Consider the following 21,557-nt stretch of genomic DNA (forward strand, 5'->3'; position numbering starts at 1 on the left):
AGCAGCAGAGACAATCATATAAAATCCTGGGTAAAAAGCCAGGATTTAGCATGCTTTCTAAAAGCTGTGATGGAGACCGAGGAGCAAATAGCCACCGGGAAAGCATTCCAGAGTCTGGTAGTGCAATGCATGCTGGGATAGTTATTTGGATCCTTGGAGGACTCAGCTCTCAATTTCAAAAATGGAGACTGCAGCTGCCTGGATCATCTCTGGAGTTTGCAGAGCCAAACAGAGGTCCTGCACGTCTGTGAAGACCAGAGTATGAGCTCTTTACCACCACCACCCCACCCAAGCCACTCCCAGATGAACATGTGAAATACCTTACCATGTTAGATATTCCTAAGATTCACTAGGAATTCAGAGGCACATCCAGGTTATATTGAGACAAGACAACCCTCAGATCCTGAAGATTATTTAAAGAGATAAAATGGGGCCTACTTCTTGAAGCAGCTAAAAAAGTAGTAAAAGGCAGGGACAAATGGGATGGTTATCCAAGTTGGTTTATTCTTTGGTTTAAATATAATTATTTTGCTTGTTTGTTTTGTAATCTTAATGGGAGTGAGAGAATGCCAGTCTTTGTTTGATTTAGTGGGGAACTAGGACAGAAAAGGGAGGAAACCCCTACTTGTTGGTATCTAGCAATTTGAGATTTAAATCTACTAGAATTTCTCTCACCAACTGAAAAAGATACACACAGTCTGTTTCATCCCAGGTTCTAATTCATCACAAGATTGAAACAGTCCTCTCCTCTCACCACCTGGAAAAGCTGTGTCTAATGAGATGGAGCCAAAGCAACGGGGTAGAGAAGAGGACCCTTTACTGTCATTACTGCTGTGAAATAAACTTTCAGTTGTGCTCTAAGATGTTTGGTCTGAATAATCACAATGTTTTCTTCAGTTGTCCTCTAACCAACTGTCTCATTGCTCACAACTCCCTGGTACATCAAGGAGAAACTTGAGCTCTATTCAGAAGACTTTGCAGCAGTTCTCAAGTCCTCAAAGGCAACCTGGAAACCAGCAGACAATCCAAACTAGTGTGTAATTAACATGTACATATAAGTGTTACAGTTCCAAAACTTATGGTAGAAAAGCTTACTTGAATTATGTCTGAATCTGTGATGAGAAGAACAGTTCTCTTGCCTTCCAGACCTGCCTGTTTATAGACTTTTTTGAGGTCGTCTCTAAAATTTACATAGTTGTAATTACGGGAAATAGATAACCTGTAGAGGCTGCATGCAGATAAGTAACATGCTAAGGTTGCACAGGTAACTTTCCCATTTCCATCCAGACCAATCTGAGAAGTAAAAAAGGCTAATCTGAGGTTTTTTTTTTAAGTAGGAGACAACTAAATTAAATTTAATTTATTTATTTACGGTACAAACATAATGTACACACAACAGCAGCAATAGTACAATTATCAGAAGAAGAAAAAGGAAAAGGAAAGAATAATACATAAAACATATCAATTAAAATTAGTTAAAACATTTCTTATTTTTATAGCAGCTGCACAAAATCTGGCCGTGGCCACGGTAATTCCCTTGTGCCGACCTGACAGGAAGAGCTCAACATAGAACTCATCCTGATGTCCCAAAAATTTGCACAAATAAGGTTCAAGCCAGGAGGTACGGATGGTTTTGTAAAAGGTACAGTGTAAAAGCACATGTGCAGTTGTCTCAATCACTTCTGCACCACAGGGACATAGTCGATCCTTATAAGGGACGCCATTATACCTTCCCTCCAAAACCATAGATGGCAGGACATTAAATCAAACCTGGGAGAATGCTCTCCTTTGGGTCAGAGCAGACAAGTACATAAGATAAATTGCTGGAAGTGGGTAACTTGAGAAGTAATCATTATAAGCTCCAATAGAGACCCTACTCAGGTCCCTTTGTTTCTCCAGGTCCCAAATTCTCTGTTTTAAAACGTTTTTTACTAAATCTGGGCCTAAGGGGCGTATGAATTGCTCAGAAAACCCACAATTACCCAGTATAACCTGTACATTTTTCTTCCAAATGGATTGATATTCGTCTTTTAAAAGCAAAGGAACCAAGCCCAACCCATGAGAGTTAATTTTGTGCCAATAATTAATTAAATGTAACCAAGCCTGGGCTACTATCCTGGTAATGCCTGCCTCTAAACGAAGCGAGACAACTAATGAAACAATAATTTATAGGATTTCTTTTCATGGTGGAATAAAATAAAATAAAATAATTGTAGGGTGAAGTCTTGGCCAGTGAGGCAAAAGGTGGGTCATCGTAGGTGTTGAAGGGTGGGGCCAGTGGCGAGGGAAAAAGCTGAAAGAGAGGCAGCAGCACAAATGAAGCAGAAGGGATAAAAAGATGCTAGCAAGAGTTTTAAAAAAGTGACTTACATCATAAATAACATTGTGCATTTGTACCAATGGCTACAGCGGCTACATTCTCACTTCAGTGTGTGACAGGAATGATTTTTGCAGATCTTCTCTTTCCACATATGGGCTCTGTGCAAAACATAAATATGTTCCCGAGGGCTGCACAACCTACCACATGTGATTATCTTTGTTACTGAAGTGGGAACACAACCACTGTGGCATGCATCCTTTCGCTGCCTGTACACAGCATTAGGATGTTAATCACTGTTTGTCCAAATACTGATTAGGGATGTGCAGAACCGGTCTGACGGTCCACGGTCCAATGGTTCGGTCTGGGGGTTCGTGGGTTCATGATCAAACCGCCCCCGGTTCCGTCTGGACCGGAACCAAACCGCCGGTCTGGTCCTGGACCGGTCCGCAAACTTTTTTTTTTAAAATTGAATTAAAAGTAAGTACCTGTAGCCCCTTTGGGGGGCTTGTTGTTCAATGTAGCCTTTTGGGCCCTTTCAGCCTCCATAAAGGCAAGCAGCCGCCATTTTGGCCACCACTCCTTCATCACTGCCTACGGCCTCGCAGAGGGCATTTGCGCATGCACAGCGGTGGCCAAAATGGTGGCCGCTCGCCTTTACGGAGGCCCAAAAGGGCCAAAAAGGCTACATTAACCCAGCTGCGGCGGTGATGAGGGAGGCCGACGGAGGGAGAGGGAACCCTCATGGACCCTCCCACGGCTACAACAAGCCCCCCAAAGGGGCTACAGGTACTTACTTTTAATTTAAATTTTTTTTAAAAAAAGTTCGCGGACTGGTCTGGGAGCGGACCAGACGGGGGCGGGGGTGTCACTGGGGGCCGGACCGAACTGGCCTAGTTCCGTTCAAGGCCAGTCTGGCCACGAACCGAACTGGGTGAGACGGTTCCGTGCACACCTCTAATACTGATTTTGAACCTAAACAAGTACTGATTTTGAGCCTAAATAATTATTGGATCATACATAGTATAAAAACTTGGATCTTACATAGTATAAAAAAATAAGTGGATTTTCTTACCAGTGTCATGTGACCACCTGCTTGTCTAAAAACTCTAGCAGCCCTCGTTATATGTTGAACAGCTTCTTTAAAAAACACAATGGAGGTACTCTGAAGGGAAAAAAGCAAAAATTTCAAGAACTTCCTTATGAAACTAAAGACCTTAGTATATGTTTACCTATACTATGGGTGGGTTCTCATGTTTGTTTGGAGGGCAGTGGGACTCTAGCAGGATTGGAAGAGAGGTGGAAAACATGATCCTTATCTCCACCAAGACCCTCAACTGTTCTATACATATGAACCACGTTTTATACTTTTAAAAATATACACAGTCAGAGTATCTGAGTTTGTAGCACCCCCCACTACTTCCTATCCTAGATTACCCTGATTGTGTGAACCCATACCCATCACCTTTCCTGGTTATCTGCATGTGACACCCTGCCCTGTGTATCCACCACTGACACCTGCACCTAGAGCAGATGTGAGACACAGATGCTCTAGCATCCTGCCCACTCTCCATGGCTTACAAACCCAAACACTTTTGGCTGCACTCTGCCTGGCAACATACCACATCATACTCACCGGGAATGCTCATGTACACCTGACTCTCTGTCCATACTCCTGACTTTAAAAGCAACACTGCAGGGGGCGGATTAACCTTTTGTCACCCATAGGCAAAAAGGCTTTTGCAGCCCCTAAAAAAAAGCTGCCACTATGCAGGGGAAGTAGCTGCAGGGATGGGGGAGGGAGGCGAGAGAAGTGTTTCCCCTCTTTTACTTTAATTTTTTTTTAAAGCTGCGGCAGCAGCAGGAACTGCAGGAGGCTAGAGGAGCATTCCCCACTTTTACTTTAATTTTTTTAAAGCCGTGGCAGTAGCTGCAGGGGGGGGGGCGACCAGGAGAGGAGAAAGTTCCCCCTCCTCCAAAGTAAGATCGCTGCTGGCTACGGCAGTGGGATGGGTCGTGGCATGCCTGGCTGCAGGGAGGGTGGGGGTAGAGGAGGGGAGAGTGTACCTTTTTTAACCTGTGAAAGCCTGCTGTGTGGACAGGCAGCAGTGAGCTTCTTCTTCCTCCTCTACTCCCAAGTGACTGTGCATGGGCTCTACTATCTGTAGCCTACACAGTGGACTTTCACAAGTTAAAAAATGTGCACTCTCCCCTCCTTCCCCCCCCCCCCCGCAGCCAGTCGTGCCATGCCCCATTCCACTGCCTCAGCCAGCGGCGATCTTACTTTAGGGAGCAAAAAGGGGAATTTCCCCCTCACCTAGTCGCCCCCTCTCCCCACAGCTACTGCCACCACGGCTTTAAAAAAATTAAAGGGGGGACACTCCTCTTGCTCCCTCTGCAACTACCTAAGCTTGCCACCCCCACCCCCAGAGGGACACGGCAAAATGCCACTCCTGAAATTTTGCCACCGTAGGCAGATGCCTCTTTTTCCTCTGCATTAATCTGTGTCTGCATCACTGCACGCCATAGCAAAGCTGGTTATCACCTCGGAATAGAACCGAGATTCCTGGTGTAGTGTGGGTTCACACAATCACACCAATATAGGTAACCACCATTCAACCACAATTCCTGTGAGAATTCACCCTATCATTATAAATAAGCTACAAACAAAATGTGACATTTCTTTTTAATTGAAGAGAGAGGAAATTGCTGTAAAATAATAAACACTTTATACTATAAGAGCATACTTCTTCCATTGCTAGAAACCCATAGCAGAAATTAGTTTTGCATTCAAATTTAATTGTGCTTCTAAGGCAGCATTTAATGCTTAAAGCCAAAACAGAAGAAACTGCCCTTGTAAAAAGGGGTAGTTGGCTAAATAGGTTATCATAATGCTTACCTTGCATATGTTCATGAAGGCAGCACATGTGCATACTTTTAATGAAAGAATAAAAATTATTTAATTTATGAAACACTTTTCAATATTTCAAACTCTTATAAATTTTACCTCAGGATTTGTTGCCTGCATTTTAAAGTGGTATTCATCCAGTACCAAAAGAAGACGTTTATGGTTAGAGGCATTTTTATAGATTCTGTTTTCCAGAAGTGTGTTTGGTTCTAGAAAATCAACAAACATTGGTGAATCTTCCATCAATTTCTCCTTTGTCCAAGGAATCTGTAATTCAACCACAAAATAGCCACATTATTTTACATAGTAATAGGAAACAATCATGCTTCCTGCAACACTGCTTGAAGCTTTATGCATGATTTCTTATTTGATTGTTCCATTATTGAGTTCTCAGTAAGCTGGCCTTTAGATCTATGGAAGACTTCATGTTCTCCAACATTTCACAGATGAAGACAGAAAATTTTCTGTGCATGTGGGTGGGCAAAGGGTATGGTCTCGGAGTTCAGAAGCATGGCTTGTAGATAGTGTAGCAAAACAACAACAAAAACAACCAGCCACATGTGTCACAAGCAGAACATGGGAATTAAACAGTACATGTAAGCAGATGAATCCAAATGACAGAAACATTGAGACAAACCAAAAATGACCACACAAGTCAAATGTATATAATACACATATTGATTGATTGATTGATTGATTAAGTGCCATCAAGTTTGTGTCGACTCTTAGCAACCACATAGATAGATTCTCTCCAGCATGATCTATCTTCAACTTGGCCTTTTAGGTCTCTCAGTGGTGCATTCATTGCTGTCATAATCGGGTCCATCCACCTTGCTGCTGGCCGTCCTCTTCTCTTTCCTTCTACTTGCCCCAAAATTATGGACTTCTCAAGGGAGCTGGGTCTTCACATAATGTGTCCAAAGTATGATAGTTTGAGCCTGGTCATTTGTGCCTCGAGTGAAAATTCTGGATTGATCTGTTCTATGATCCATTTGTTTGTTTTCGTGGCTATCCATGGAATTTTTATGGATCCTTTACTGTTGATGGTCGATCCTAAAAGGCAGAAGCTATCCACCTCTTCAATGTCTTCATTATCAATTCTGAGGCTGGTTGCTGTGCCTGTTGTTAGGGATGTGTGAACTGGTTCAAATTGGTTTGAACTGGTTCTGACATCCAGAAATTGGTAGGATGGTAGCTGGCACTAGGGGTGTGCACGGAACCGCGGAGCTGCGGTCCGGCACTGGGGTGGGGGGTTCCATTAAGGGCGGGGGGGGGGCTTTACTTACCCCTCCCGCGCTTTCCACACACTGCCGCCGTAATTATTGAAAAAATTGCTCCTCCGATGGCTGTTCTGATTTTAAAAAATGGCTGCCCCCTTGAAGCCCTGGCCCCCTGCTGCTGCCTTGAAGCCCCCTCCCACCCCCTTAAATCTCACCCCGGGCCCTTAAACCATGCCCGATAACATTAAGACGCGGGCGGGCGGGCGGCGGGGAGATGTCCTCCCGCCCCCTTCCCTGCTAGGCTGCAAAAGACTTTAGGAAGGCTTCTGCGCATGCGCGCGCAGAAGCCTTCCTAAAGTCTTTTGCAGCCTAGCAGGGAAGGGGGCGGGAGGACATCTCCCCGCCGCCCGTTTCCCTGCCGGTCTGCAAAAGTACTTTTACTTTTGCAAAGAACTTTGCAAAGAAGAAACAGTTCTTTGCAAAGTTCTTTGCAAAAGTAAAAGTACTTTTGCAGACCGGCAGGGAAACGGGCGGCAGGGAGATGTCCTCCCGCCCCCTTCCCTGCTAGGCTGCAAAAGACTTTAGGAAGGCTTCTGCGCGCACACGCGCAGAAGCCTTCCTAAAGTCTTTTGCAGCCTAGCAGGGAAGGGGGCGGGAGGACATCTCCCCGCCGCCCACCCGCCCGCATCTTAATGTTATCGGGCATGGTTTAAGGGCCCGGGGTGAGATTTAAGGGGGTGGGAGGGGGCTTCAAGGCAGCAGCAGGGGGCCAGGGCTTCAAGGGGGCAGCCATTTTTTAAAATCAGAACAGCCATCGGAGGAGCAATTTTTCAATAATTATGGCGGCAGTGTGTGGAAAGCGTGGGAGGGGTAAGTAAAGCCCCCCCCGCCCCTAATGGAAGCCCCCAAACTCCCCACCCGAACCAAAACCACCCCGTGACCGGACCGGTCTGGAGGCCTTTAGAATGGCCTCCGAACCGGTCTGTGCACATTCCTAGCTGGCACCCAGGGGTACTTGCCACCCAAACCCCAAAGCAATCAGACACTCGTACGAATTTTTTATGAATTTTTGAAAATTATTTTTATTTTTTTCTCATAGGGTATAATGGGACTCGAACCAGCCCATTATTCCCTATTGTGGAGCACGCATTGGTGCCAACAACCATGCACACCCCAAAGCAATTGGACACCCCTATGATTTTTTATGAATATTTGAAATATTTTTAATTATTTTTCTCATAGTGTATGATGGGACCCGAACCAGCCCATATCCCCTATTGTGGAGCACCTAGGGGCATAAAAGTGGGGTGAGTGGTAGACAACCAGGGGTGCCTACTTTCCACAAAGTTCCAAGGCAATCAGACACTCCTCTGATTATTGGTGAATTTTAAAATTATTTTGGAATTCCTCATAGAGAATAATGAGGATTGCAGCAAATGTATAGCTTCACGTCAAGGAGAAAGGGGTGTCCTAGAGTGGAGTGTGGTGGGTGGTAGTTCCCATGGTGGGCAAAGAAGCTATCAGAATTATTTGAAAGGAATTGGGCAAAGGGCTGATTTTTAAGTGATTTTTGAAGTTTATGTGTCTTTAAGGTTAGCAGATGAGAATGGATTCATGGTTTGTCACTGAAAATCTTATATGCTACCAAAGAATCTACACTCAGAACACTTCAGAAACAACAAAACCCAGTACTCCATGGGTTAGCAACCCATGGGGGTGGTTGGCACCATCTTTGCACTAGACCACCACTCACTCTGGGCCACCCCAGCACCCCACAAGTGACTTTAAGGTTTTTCTCCATAGGGAAGAATGCAGGTTTCAGCAGCCCCATAACTGCACTTGGGGGGTGCTGGGGTGGCCCATAGCAAAGGTGCCAACCACCTCCATGGGTTGCTAACCCATGGGGTACTGCCAGGAGTGCATTCCACAATCCAGGAGCAGCTACAGAGAAGGCCTGCCTTTGAGTCACCACCAGATGAACCAGTGGTAACTGGAGACAGGCTTCCTCAGATGACCTGAACATGAGGTGAGGATCATGCAGGAGAAGGCATTCTCTGTGATAACTTGGACCTAAGCCATTCAGGGCTTTAAACGTAATAACCAGCACTTTGTATTAACTTGTAAAGGTAATAACCAGCACTTTGTATTAACTTGTAAAGGTAATAACCAGCACTTTGTAAACATATCGGCAGCCAGTGTAACTGTTTCAAAGCAGGCATAATATGCTGTCTCCAGGTGGCCCCAGAGACCAATCTGGCTGCCGCATTTTGAACTAACTGAAGTTTCTGAACTATGTACAAAGGCAGCCCCATGTAGAGTGCATTGCAAAAGTCAAGCCTGGAGGTTACCAGCTGATGCACCACTGTTTTGCGGTCATCCTCTTCAAGGAATGGGCGCAGCTGTTGAATCAGCCAAAACTGATAGAAAGCACTCCTGGCCATGGCCTCCACCTGAGATTCAAGGGTGAGGCCTTGGGAGTGGCAGAGTGCTCCCAAGCTGTGCAATTGCTCCTTATGGGGGAGTGTAACCCCATCCAGCACAGGAAGATCTAACTCACCTATCAGATTCTGAGCCCCCACAATGAGCACCTCTGTCTTGCTTGGATTCAGCTCCAATTTGTTCTCCCTCATTCAGCCCATTACTGCCTGTAGGTAGGCATTTAGAGAATGAGTGCCATTTCTTGATGATGAAGATGAAAAGGAGAAGTAGATTTGGGTGTCATCAGCATACTGATAACACTCAGCACCAAATCGCCTGATGACCTCACCCAATGGTTTCATGTAGGTATTAAAAAGCATTGGTGATAGAATGGAGTCCTGAGGGACTCCATATAACAGCTCCTGTTTTGAGGAGCAACTGTCACCAAGCACCACCATCTAGAATCTACCCAAGAAATAGGAGCAGAACCACTGCAAAGCAGTCCCCCCATCCCCAACTCCCCCAGGCAATCCAGAAGGATACCATGGTCAATGGTATCGAACACCAATGAGAGATCCAAAAGATCCATCAGAGTCACACTCCCTCTGTCGATTCCCTGGTACAGGTCATCCATCAGGCCAACCAAGGCTGTCTCAACTCCATAGCCAGCTCTAAAACCAGTTTGAAATGGGTAACTAGATAATCAGTTTCCTTCAAAACTTCCTGGAGCTGGTTGGCCACCACCCTATCAATCACCTTGCCCAACCAAGGGAGATTGGAGATTGGCCTGTAATTATCCATCGCTAAGCGGTCTAGGAAAGGCTTCTTAAGAAGCAATCTTTTGTCTGCAAAGAACCCATTAAAAGCATCACAACAGACCGAACCTGGGGACTGATTTAATACAAGAGGAGAAGAAATTAAACTCCTCACAACCTGGGATAGCTCTGCCGAATGCGAACCTGCAGATGCAATGTGCGCAGACCAAAAAAATTTTTCTGCTGCACACACCGCTACTGAGTAAGCCTTCAAATGGGTCACATGCTGCATCCTGTCAAATTTGAACCAAGTTCTCCTCCACTTGCATTCTAGTCGAATACTTAACCACTTCAGCCCCCGCAACTCCTCAGTATACCATTTTTGAAGCAGGTTGGAAGGGACGCTTAGGAGCAATCATGTCTACTGCCTTGTTTAGTTCTTTATTCCAGGTTTCCACAAGGGCATCGACAGAATCACTGGCCGCACCAACAACAAAATCCTCCAAGGATTTTTGAAATCCCACTGGGTCCAACAGCCAAAAAGGCTGCTGGACCCATCAGGATTCCATCGACAGAATCACTGGCCGCACCAACATCAAAATCCTCCAAGGTTTTTTGGAATCCTGATGGGTCCAGCAGCCTTTTTGGGCAGACCATCCTAACTGGTCCATCACCCCTGCAGGAGTGGATTGTAGGTGTGAAACCAACCTTAACCAGGTAGTGGTCCGTCCATGACAATGCAGAAACCACCGGATCCCCCATTCACGGAACACCCCTCTAATCCAAGCAGAAGACCAAATCGAATGCATGGCCAGCAACATGAGTTGGTTCAGAAACTAATTGGGATAGGCCCATAGTTGTCATCACTGCTATGAACTCCAGACAAGCCAGTCCCACGGTGGATGTTGAAGTCCCCCAGCACCAAAAGTCTGGGAAACTCCAACACCAACTCTGCAACAAGCTCCGTCAGCTCAGTTAGGGAGTCAGTTGGGCAGTGGGGTAGATGGTACACCAACAGAATCCCCAATCTATCCCTAGTTCCCAACTTCCCAGCCTCAAAAATATACACTCAATATAAGTCAACTGTCTCACAGGGGTCCTGGTAAGGGAGATGGTATTCTTATGGACCACAGCCACTCCACACACACACCCGCCCACTTTCCCTAGCTGCTCCACAACAGAGAAACCTGGTGGGAGGAGCTGAGTCCATACTGGACTACTTGCCTCCCCCAACCAGGTCTCAGTTATACATGCCAAGCCAACTCCCTCATCCACGATCAAATCATGGACAATTTCAGTCTTATTCTGAACTGACCTGGCAAAGCAGAGGAGCAAGGCCAGACTCAGTGGGTAGTTGGAGCTGCTCCCTGAGGCCTGAGAGCTGAAGTGGAAACAGTTACTAAATTACTGATTTCCCTTCCCCTGTAATGGCCAGATGCTCTGCCAGCACCAATTCTTCTGTTCTCCGCCACTACAGTAATAGCTGCCCCAGAACTGCCACATGCACCCCCAACACCATCCCACTCAAGAGAGCCCAAACACATACCTGCAAAAAAAGCCTGGCAAAACCCAACCCCCCAGCCCTCAGCCCTACCTCTGAAGGCTTGGCCCCAAAGGCCGGCCTCCTTTGGTGGCTAGCTTTGGCGGCTGCCTGCAGGCTGTGCCGCCTGCTGCAGCCCCCTCCTTTTAAAGCCCCTAGAATCCCTTCTCCCATGAATGACTCTGGGCAGGGCTGATGTAATCAGTGCCTGCAGGTGCTAAAAGTCAGGCACTTAAGAAGGAAGGGCCCCAGTCAAGGCAGACGAACTGTGCTGGTCTAAGCTGTTCCAGCCTGCAAACAAGGGGCAGGGGGAGGGGGGAGTCAGTTGTAAATTTCCCAGCCGTCCAGCAGAGGAGACTTGTTGATAAAAGTCAAGGCCTCTCACTCACCCCCTCTGGTCTTCCCACATATGCTATAGCAGTTGTATTGTCCATCTGCAGTTGGATTGTTTCCCCCAGCAGATGTTTTTGAAATGATTTTAGCGCTTGAAAAGCTGCCAGCAGCTCCAGAAAATTTAATGCAAATCTTTTTTAGTAATGTTCCAGAGCGCCTGACCCTCCAAGTCTGACATGTGAGCTCCCCATCCTGTCAGAGAGGCTTCTGTCATTATGCAAACCTCTGGTATTGGTACCTTGAATGGTGTTCCCTCCAAAAGGTTCTTGACTTTATCCACCATAACAGTGAATTCAGAACGGAGTCTGGGATGCGTAGATGAAGGTTTTGACTATCCACATTTGGGTGCAATGCCACCAAGTATCATTGTTGTAGTATCCTCACGCGTAATTTGGCATAGCGGACCATGGACGTGCAAGAGGCCAGCATACCCATTAATACTTGAATTGTCTGAGCCCTTTGTACTGGGCTTAACTGCATTCCTAGAACCAACTTCCGTATCTTTAGAAAATGGTCTTCTGTCAGGAAGGCTCTCTGCTGAACCATATCCAGAACCACATCTATGTATTGTAATCTTTTGATGGGTAACGAATGCGACTTCTTCAAATTGATTTGGATGCTCAACCTTTCCCAGAGAGCTGTCACACAATCTATCTGGGAAAGTAACTCTTTTCTTGTTTTTGCTGTCAGAAGCCAGTCATCTAGTTAGGGATAAATGGTCACACCCTCTGTGTGTAGATGTGCCACCACCACAGCCATGCAAATACTTTGCCAGTAAATACTATGGGTGCTGTCGCCAGTCCAAAAGATAACACGTTGTACTGGAAAATTTTGTTGTCCACCATGAACCTCAGATACTTTCCGTGACTTTCCTGTATGCCGATGTGAAAATACGCATCCTTTAGGTTCAACGCTGCAACCCATTCCTCTCCATGTAGAAGAGGCAAGATAGCTTGCGTAATTATCCAGAATTTTCTCACATCAGCCTATAGATTCAGCCACCTCAGGTCCATTATGGGGCAAATGCCCCATCCTGCTTGGGGTTTTGAGAGTACCAGGAGTAAAATCCTCCATGTCTGCTTGCCCACTGTACTGGAGAGATTGAACATAAGAACATAAGGACAGCCCTGCTGGATCAGGCACAAGGCCCATCTAGTCCAGCATCCTGTTTCACACAGTGGCACAACAGATGCCTCTGGGGAGCCCACAGGCAAGAGGTATGTGCATGCCCTCTCTCCTGCTGTTGCTCCCCTGCAACTGGTATTGAGAGGCATCGTGCCTCTGAGGCTGGAGATGGCCCACAGCCATCAAACTCGTAGCCATTGATAGACCTGTCCTCCATGAATCTGTCTAAACCCCTTTTAAAGCCATCCAAGCTGGTGGCCACTACCACATCCCATGGCAAGGAATTCCATAGATTAACTATGCACTGTGTGAAAAAGTACTTCCTTTTGTTACTTCCTAAATTTCCCAGCCTTCAGTTTCATGGGATGACCCCTGGTCCTAGTGTTATGGGAGAGGGAGAAATTTTTTTCTTTGTCTACCATCTCCACTCCATGCATAATTGCACCTTTCTCTAGCAGTGTCTCCAATTCCTCCATCAATGTTATTGTTGGTGGTTTGAACTTCATGCCTGCATAGACTGGCAGTATCTTGAACCCGATGGCATAACCGGTTTGGACTATACGAAGTACCCACTGCTCTGATGTTATATGGTGCCATGCTTGAGCATGACTTGCCAGTCTGATGTTGTGACCAACATTGATGTTTGATGTTATTGATGGAGATATCATTGGTGTTATTGACATCACTGCTGATAGGGAAGAGGGTGTTGTCTCTCCCATTGGTTGTTATACATGTGGGCTCACTATACAATCAAAGATGTTGTTTAGGCTGCTGGGGAGCCTTACTATGTGCCCTTTGGTTGCTCTTATTCTTTTGAAAATATGGCTTTTTATTATACTTTTGGAAAGGTGTCCGGAATTCTCTCTTGTCATATTGCAAGTAGCCACCTTGTTTATGATCATACGGTTGATACCTGGATGACGTAAAGGATGATGTCATGGATGTAAAAGTCTTTGCTGTATATTTAGATTTTTTCCATTTCTCCATAGTCGTATCAGTGTCGTCACAGAACAAACCCTTGCCATCAAATGGCAGGTACTCTATCTTGTCTTTTATGTCTTGTTGCAAGTTTGTGGAGCATAACCAGGCATGTCTACTTAGTAGGACTGCTGTTTCCAAAGAAAGAGGCTCAGTTTATGCTAAGTGCTTTGCATTACTTAGCTGCTGTCTCATCGCCCAAGTTGTCTTAGCAATTATTTCCCCAAACGTTTTCTGGAATTCCTCTGGTGACATATCATCCTTTTCCTGAAGGAGAGAGTCCTATAAGGAATGTTTGTATTTGGATAGGCACACCATATAGTTGCGATCTTAATGCCTAGACATACATTCACATATGCCTTACGGCCCAACACATCCAGCTTTCTCCCCTCTTTATCTGCTGGAGTGGTATGATGTCACAACCCTTTAGCGGTAGCTGTGCAATCAATAACTAAAGAGTTTGGATTTGGATGTTTGAGCAAGGAATCATTCTCCTCTTCCTGTATTTTGTACAGAGTTTCCAATCTTTTCGAAGTTGGTGTTGATGTGCGCAGCACTTGCCAAGCTGACTGAGCTGCCTTCGTTATCACCAGAAGCATAGGTAAGTATACCGGTTGAGATACATTTGACTTTTTCATAAAATTATATACAGGGTCATCCAGATCACTAACTTTCTGTTTCCAATCCAAACCAAGCACCTCCACCATTTCTGCAATTTAAAGATGATAGGACTTCATTTCCTCTGTTGGGGAAATTGATGGTTCCATTTGGACATCATCCTTTGGGACCAAATTGTGACCTGACGATACTGATTCTGAAGAGTCAGAATCATAGTCATCCCCTGAGGACAATGACTCTGCAGGAAGAGCCCCAGACTTGCTAAAGGGAGATGAACGGGAGCCAGAACCCACACTCTTAGCAGTTCCTGAGCCTGTAGTGACTCACATTAATGTTTTAACTGGCACTTGAGTACTTCCAGTGCACACTTTCTTTCCTGTCTCATGTTCCAAACACATCTGTGTAGACTTCGACATTTGTTTCTCTGGTTTGGGTACCAACAGTGGCAAGGATGCTTGCACACCAGCATCCTGATCCATATAGATTGCTCTCACATCTTGTGTAGTGACAGGTACAGTAACCTGAACAGCAGCATCTTGAATCAATACTCTCAGAGGAGTCATTTGAGTAGGAATTTGTCTTGTAGGAGGCTCCACAACTCTAGGGGGAGTCATCTGCATTGCCATCTGGACCAGTTCCATACGCCTTCTAGCTGTTTTCCATTTCCTAAATTCTGCATAGTCAGCTGGGTGCATGAGGTGGAATTTGTAGATGCATCATCCCATCCACCAACAGGCAATAAGCCTGTCACAGCAACCCCAGATTGCAAAGGGGTAAATGAAGGGTTTTTGGCACTTCCATTAACTCTTCCTCTTCCATATCGAGACCATGGGTTAAGAAGCCCTGAGAAGTCAACACCAAGGGAGTACTGACTTTTGATTCCAGCATGGTGAGGATGTTCTGTGCTGCCTTGGGGTCAAAAAGAGTTTCAGTGTTGTCAGCGGCATTGACATCGACATAAGACACCACCAGCAAGTGGTCTCTCTGCTCCGCATCAATGGGGATTGGAGTGGGGTGTCATGTCCCCTAGCTCTGACAGCGAGGAAGAAAGGGAAGCTGTCGGCATTTCAGCCGAGTCTGGAATGTCTGAAGGGCAGAGCCCGACTGCAGTGGAATTAGTTGACGGTTCAGAACAGACTCAACAGCCTGAACCAGCAGAAAATGTCAGCGACCAATCGGGGGATGATTTAGGCATTGGAGCTCCACCGACGCCACGGCAACGCAGGTGTTTCAAACGCAGTTCACAACTGGAGGCGGTGCGGAGGAGCAAGCGCCTGTTATCGAAGGCTGACAAGCCGTAAATCCTGACACCTGGGAGCTTTCGACTGGCTCCATAAATTGGAGCCTCTGACTCCCACTCATTGCTGAGTTTCAACAATTGTCATTCACCCACAGCAAGCAGCCGAGCCGTGTACTTCGCTGGCCTTGGGCCAGACCTTGACATGGGGTAGGTGCAGGCGACAGAGAAGCCACTCAACACTGAGGAGCCAATGTCGACATTGTAGCTTCCGTTCCCCTTTCCGGCGTTGATTTCAATGGCAATGGATGTGATAGGCATTGTAAGCCAGAGAGAAGGAGTCATAGTGCTTGGCACCGACAAACAAGTTCCCCTCCGTTCACTCTTCTCCCTTTTGTGCTTTTTTTGGGGAGGAGAGTCCAAGTCATCCTCTAGGCTGCGCTTCCTATCCTTGTCACGATAGCGAGAAGTGTGTCCCTCAGGAACTATCAGCTCCTTAAAAGGAGAGTCCTTTGATGTCAATGATCCTTAAGCTTGCAGCTCCATTTTTAAAAGTCTGTTTCGAGAATGAACTGCAAACAGAGCACGTGGCTGTGTTATGCCCTTCCCCCAAACATTGGAGAGAGCAGTTATGAAAATTTGTAGAGGGGGTCTTCAGGTACACCTTTTGAAGGCGGTCTTATAAGCTATAATAAATGGACAATAAGCTCCCTAAATACTGTAAACAGCCAACAAAAACAGTATGAAGATAGAAGGTCAGCAGGGGAAGGGGCACTTCCCAGTGTATTGTACAGAGTGCCACATGTATGACTATTTGCCCCATGGGCAGAAGTCATGGGTGTGTGCTTGGTGCAAGGAGCTCCTGGCTCTCAGGGAACAAATCCGTTCCCTTGAGACCAAGGTGGTGGATCTGGAGAAGCTCAGAGAAATAGAGAGGCATGTGGACCAGACCTTCAGGGATGTGATAGAGGCATCCCACTCCAGGGCTGGTAGCTCCTCTGCTGTCAGGGAGAATGAAGGTCTTGGGCAAGGAGGGCATCGGTCTGAGGAAGAGGGAAATGCTCCTTTAGAAGGGACCCCTTCCGTGGATGATGAGCCCATATCCTCTCGCACAGGGGATACTCCTCAGGGGAGGTGGGGGCCTCCTTGTAGTTGGTGATTCGATCACTAGAGGGATGATCATTAGAGGGAAGAGAGCTGGTCTTATGGTAGCAAGCATGACTTGTCCCCTTAAGCTAAGCAGGATCTGCCCTGGTTGCATATGAAAGGGAGACTAGAAGTGTGAGCTCTGTAAGATATTCCCCTTAGGGGATGGAGCTGCTCTGGGAAGAGCATCTAGGCTCCAAGTTCCTTCCCTGGCATCTCCAAGATAGGGCTGAGAGAGATTCCTGCCTGAAACCTTGGAGAAGCCGCTGCCAGTCTGTGTAGACAATACCGAGCGAGGTGGACCTACAGTCTGACTCAGTATATGGCAGCTTCCTATGTTCCTATGATAGAGAGATGGGTTTGTGACCCGTGTGTTGACCGCACGGTGACTTGCCTGCCTGGTGCGAAGGTTGCAGACATTATGCAGCGTCTAGACAGGCTCCTAGGCAGTGCTGGGGCGGAGACAGCTGTTGTGGTGCACGTCGGCACCAACGATGTGGGGAAATGCAGTTGGGAGGTCCTGGAAGCCAAATATAGGCTGATAGGTAGCATTTTGAAGTCCAGGACCTCCAAGGTAGCATTCTCAGAAATGCTACCTGTTCCATGCGCAAGTACAGTGAGACAGGTAGAGCTGAGGGGTTTCAATGCGTGGATGAGACGTTGGTGCCGGGAGGAGGGGTTTAGATTTGTTACGCACTGGGACACATTCTGGGGCAAGCAAGGCCTGTACAAAAGGGACGGGCTGCACTTGAACCAAGATGGAACCAGACTGCTGGCGCTTAAAATCAAAAAGGTTGCAGAGCAGCTTTTAAAATGACACCTGGGGAACAGCCGATGGGAGCTGGGCAGTATCCTGTTTGGCAAAAGCCATCTTTTAAAGTGTGAGGCTGCAAAAAATTCAGATAAAACAGAAGGGGACAGAGCAGTACCACACAAAGAGCAGATGGGAGCCTGTGCCAGCAGGTCAAAGAGTCAAAAGAATAGCATACATCAGGGGAGAGATTCAGCATATAGGTGCTTATATACCAATGCCAGAAGCCTCCGAGCCAAGATGGGTGAGCTGGAGTGCTTGGTTGCTAACGCAGAAATAGATATAGTGGGCATAACAGAAACATGGTGGAACAGTGAGAACCAGTGGGACACTGTTATCCCTGGGTATAAACTCTATAGAAAGGACAGGGAGGGGCGCCTTGGGGGAGGGGTAGCACTGTATAAGGGTGTGCAATTCGGATTTTTGGTGATTCGGTTCGGGACCCGAACTGAATCACCCCTGTTCTGTTTTGTGCCCAAATATGGGCCACCTGAATCACCCTTGATTCGGTTTGGATTCAGATTTAATCCGAATCCGAATCCGAATTGATTTGGGGGGAAGGGCCCAGGGGCAAAATTTTGAGGTGGGGTTGTAGTGCCCAATGGGTGGAAGCTACCACCCCAATTTCAGGGGGACTGGGCAAAGGGCTGATTTTGGGGGAATTTCTGAAGTTTTGGTGTCTTTGGGGCAGGTTGGGGGCAGAAAATGGATCTGCCCCAAAAGAGTGGGGTGGGCTCGTAGATAGTGCCTAATGGGTGGAGGCTACCACCCGTCCCCAATTTCAGAGTGATTGGGCAGAGGGCTGGATTTTGGTGAATTTCTGAGGTTTTTCTTCATAAGGTGCAGTGTGCTAGATTGATATTCATAGTAAATGAGAATGTGAAAAAGTGAAAGTGGGGTCATGAGAGTTCTTTAATTGGAAAAAAATCTCATTTGCTAAATTGAATGAGAATTCACACCTCAGAAGTTTTTCTGAAGGGATGATTTCCCTTATTTTCTGTTCTACCGAGCTGTTGGTGACGGACCAGGAGAGGGATCTTGGGGTTGTGGTGGACAGCTCATTGAAAGTGTCGACTCAATGTGCGGCAGCTGTGAAAAAGGTAAATTCCATGCTAGGGATCATTAGAAAGGGGATTGAAAATAAAACGGCTAACATTATAATGCCCTTATACAAAACTATGGTGCGACCACACTTGGAGTACTGCATACAATTCTGGTCACCACATCTTTAAAAGGACATTGTTGAACTGGAGAAGGTACAGAAGAGGGCAACCAAGATGATCAGGGGCCTAGAGCACCTTTTTTATGAGGCAAGACTACAACACCTGGGGCTTATTAGTTTAGAAAAAAGACATCTGCAGGGAGACGTAATAGAGGTCTATAAAAATTATGCATGGTGTGGAGAAAGTGGAGAGAGAGAAATTCTTTTCCCTCTCACCCAACACTAGAACCAAGGGTCACTCCATGAAATTGATTGCCAGGAGGTCTAGGACCAACAAACGGAAGTACTTTTTCACACAACGCGTGATCTACTTGTGGAACTCTCTGCCACAGGATGTGGTGACAGCCAACAACCTGGATGGCTTTAAGAGGGGTTTGGATGACTTCATGGAGGAGAGGTCTATCAGTGGCTACTAGTCGGAGGGCTGTGGGCCACCTCCAGCCTCAAAGGCAGAATGCCTCTGAGTATCAGTTGCAGGGGAGTAATGGCAGGTGAGAGGGCACACCCTCAACTCCTGTCTGTGGCTTCCAGCGGCATCTGGTGGGCCACTGTGTGAAACAGGATGCTGGACTAGATGGGCCTTAGGCCTGATCCAGCAGGGCTGTTCTTATGTTCTTTTCCCTACGTGTAGGGCTTGAAAATGAAATTCTGAAATCGAGAACTTTACCAATCCATAATCATGCACTTTAAATTACTTTGCTGAGGTACGAACGTCCATTACACAAAGAATAACCTTTTCCCAGTCCAAGTCATACAAAAGAAGTTACAAGTGATTTCCAAAGGATAGTCCGATAACAAGTCCAGTCACAGTCGGAGTCAAAACTGTTAAATTCAACCACTAAAATATTTCTGAGGAGCCAAGAACTTATGAAGAACTGAACACATTGGCGGTCAGAAAGAAAATGAACTATAAAGCTCCAAACCACTGATATGAGCACGCACAGTGGCAGTTGGTCAGCGCCGCAAGGAGCTGATGGATTTTGTCCGAAGTATTCCGTGCAGGTGCAGAACCCACTTTTAATGAATGTTACTGGAGCACGAACCAGATCCATAAAACACCAAGAAACAATTAAAAAGAAACAGAAGCAAGAAAGCTGAGAAATCTGGCAGGTTCTAGGAGGTAAAAGCCTGACTAAATAAAAAGGTCTCTAGTTGTTTTTTAAAAAGCTGCCACACCTGTCACAGAGTGAACGTTCACTGGGAGAGCATTCACTACTATCAGCTTCCAAGGAGGTTTGGAACAATACAATCCACAGAAACAATAAAATATATGAAATCCAAATTAAAAAGTGCAAAATAGGCAGTAAATAGTTTTAACTTTTTAATTTTAATTGTTGAAATGTTTTAATCTTTTATTGGCTGTTTTTATTGTTCTGTAAACCGCCCAGAGAACTTGTGTTTTGAGCAGCATAGACATATATTAAATAAATAAATATAAATATATATATTGTCAAAGAATTGTGCATTTATGAAATGTAGAGGACATTTAGTCCCCTTTTACAGATGAGGAACATTGAGGCACAACAGTTGGCGATCAACTCTAAATCATTTAACAAATCCACAAAGTATTCACTCAAAACACCTACTAAACAAAAGTGATTTCTCTCCCTCCCTCTCCTGCTCTCTCTCTCTCTCTCTCTCTCTCTCTCTCTCTCTCTCTCTCTCACACACACACACACACACACACACACACACTTACTTTAAAATAGTTCATGAGCTCATTAGAAAGAAATTGATAGAAAATCTCTTGTTCTGCAGGTTCAGTCAGACGATCATGGAAGATTCGGGTTGACTCATGAACAAAGAGCAATGCTGTCATTTCTTTTGATACAATAACAGACTTGTGGGCTTGGAGCAATCCACTGAGCACCTGTTAACAATTTCATGAAAGGCTATAACCAAATATGAACCAAATATCAACCCACATTAACACTTTTTCCACTTTCCAACTACAGGGTAAGTCCTGGAAGTCCCAGCATGCCCTGCATATGTTCATTCTGGGGAGCACCAACACCAGGAGACCGGGGAGGGGGGGGCTGCTTGTGAGTTGCTGCAGCACAGAGTTGTGCCCACACACGATCAAACAAATGAGGTTAGTGGAGGGCGTGCTTTGCTAACCTTGTTTAAGCAGGCTTGTCAATTAAGCAGGCTTGCCACCAGGAGCTGCACAGCTCCTGGCGGTTCACACACGAGGTGGCTGGGCTCCCTTAGCCCGGTTTCCACCGCACGTGAGAATATCCTCAAGATGTTTTAGCCATTTTCAGGGGATGAAAGGAAGTCTTGCCACTGATTCTTAGACAAACAGCCCAAACCAACAATTCAGATATGAAAAAACACTGGAATCACAGTGCAAGTTACACCCAACTGTTAAGGGAGAATCACCCTTAAGTCCTATTGTAATGTCAGAGCCCAATGGTAGGCTGATATAGTGAATTTATAGTGGATTTATGCCAGGGTTGAACCATGGTTTTATTTATTTACATTACACCAGCATAATTGGGATCTCTTGTGCAAAGGGGTCAAACAAGTAGCAACTGGAACATGTGGATGAGGAACAGAGCTTAATCAGAATGTTAGGTTCTCTCAGCAGTTGAACCCACCTGCAATGGAGCATAACATTACATCTGCAAAAGAGGTAAAGGCGGTTCACATGAGCAGTCCTACCCAGACTTGGGCAGCCCTAACTGGGTAGCTCAGCTCTGCTTGAGTGAAGCACCAGGATTGAGTTCAATCCTGGCACTGCCCTCCCAGGTAGCCCAGGTGTTTTACCCAACCAATTACTTAGGTAGAAGGGTGCAACTGCACCTGCAACTGCACCCCCTTCTACCAAAATACAGGGCCGTGTGAATGCATGGGCTGCATGTAGCCT

General features: G+C 46.1%; 1 protein-coding gene across 14 annotated transcripts in view; it reads right to left on the reverse strand.

Moving 5' to 3' along the window:
* DNAH14 (dynein axonemal heavy chain 14) overlaps positions 1–21,557 on the reverse strand; it is a 477,343-nt gene that overhangs the window by 116,350 nt on the left and 339,436 nt on the right. For 13 of the 14 annotated variants that reach the window (XM_053307834.1, XM_053307849.1, XM_053307840.1 and 10 more), the window contains 4 exons: positions 20,388–20,558; positions 5,325–5,492; positions 3,393–3,482; positions 1,096–1,293 (listed from right to left, as the gene is read on the reverse strand). In XM_053307834.1, the coding sequence (XP_053163809.1) occupies positions 1,096–1,293; positions 3,393–3,482; positions 5,325–5,492; positions 20,388–20,558 (627 nt within the window). The remainder of the gene's footprint in view (positions 1–1,095; positions 1,294–3,392; positions 3,483–5,324; positions 5,493–20,387; positions 20,559–21,557) is intronic. The other variant, XM_053307895.1, reaches the window with a different exon arrangement.

Source organism: Hemicordylus capensis, chromosome 1 (genome assembly GCF_027244095.1).
Source record: "Hemicordylus capensis ecotype Gifberg chromosome 1, rHemCap1.1.pri, whole genome shotgun sequence".
Lineage (NCBI taxonomy): Eukaryota > Metazoa > Chordata > Lepidosauria > Squamata > Cordylidae > Hemicordylus > Hemicordylus capensis.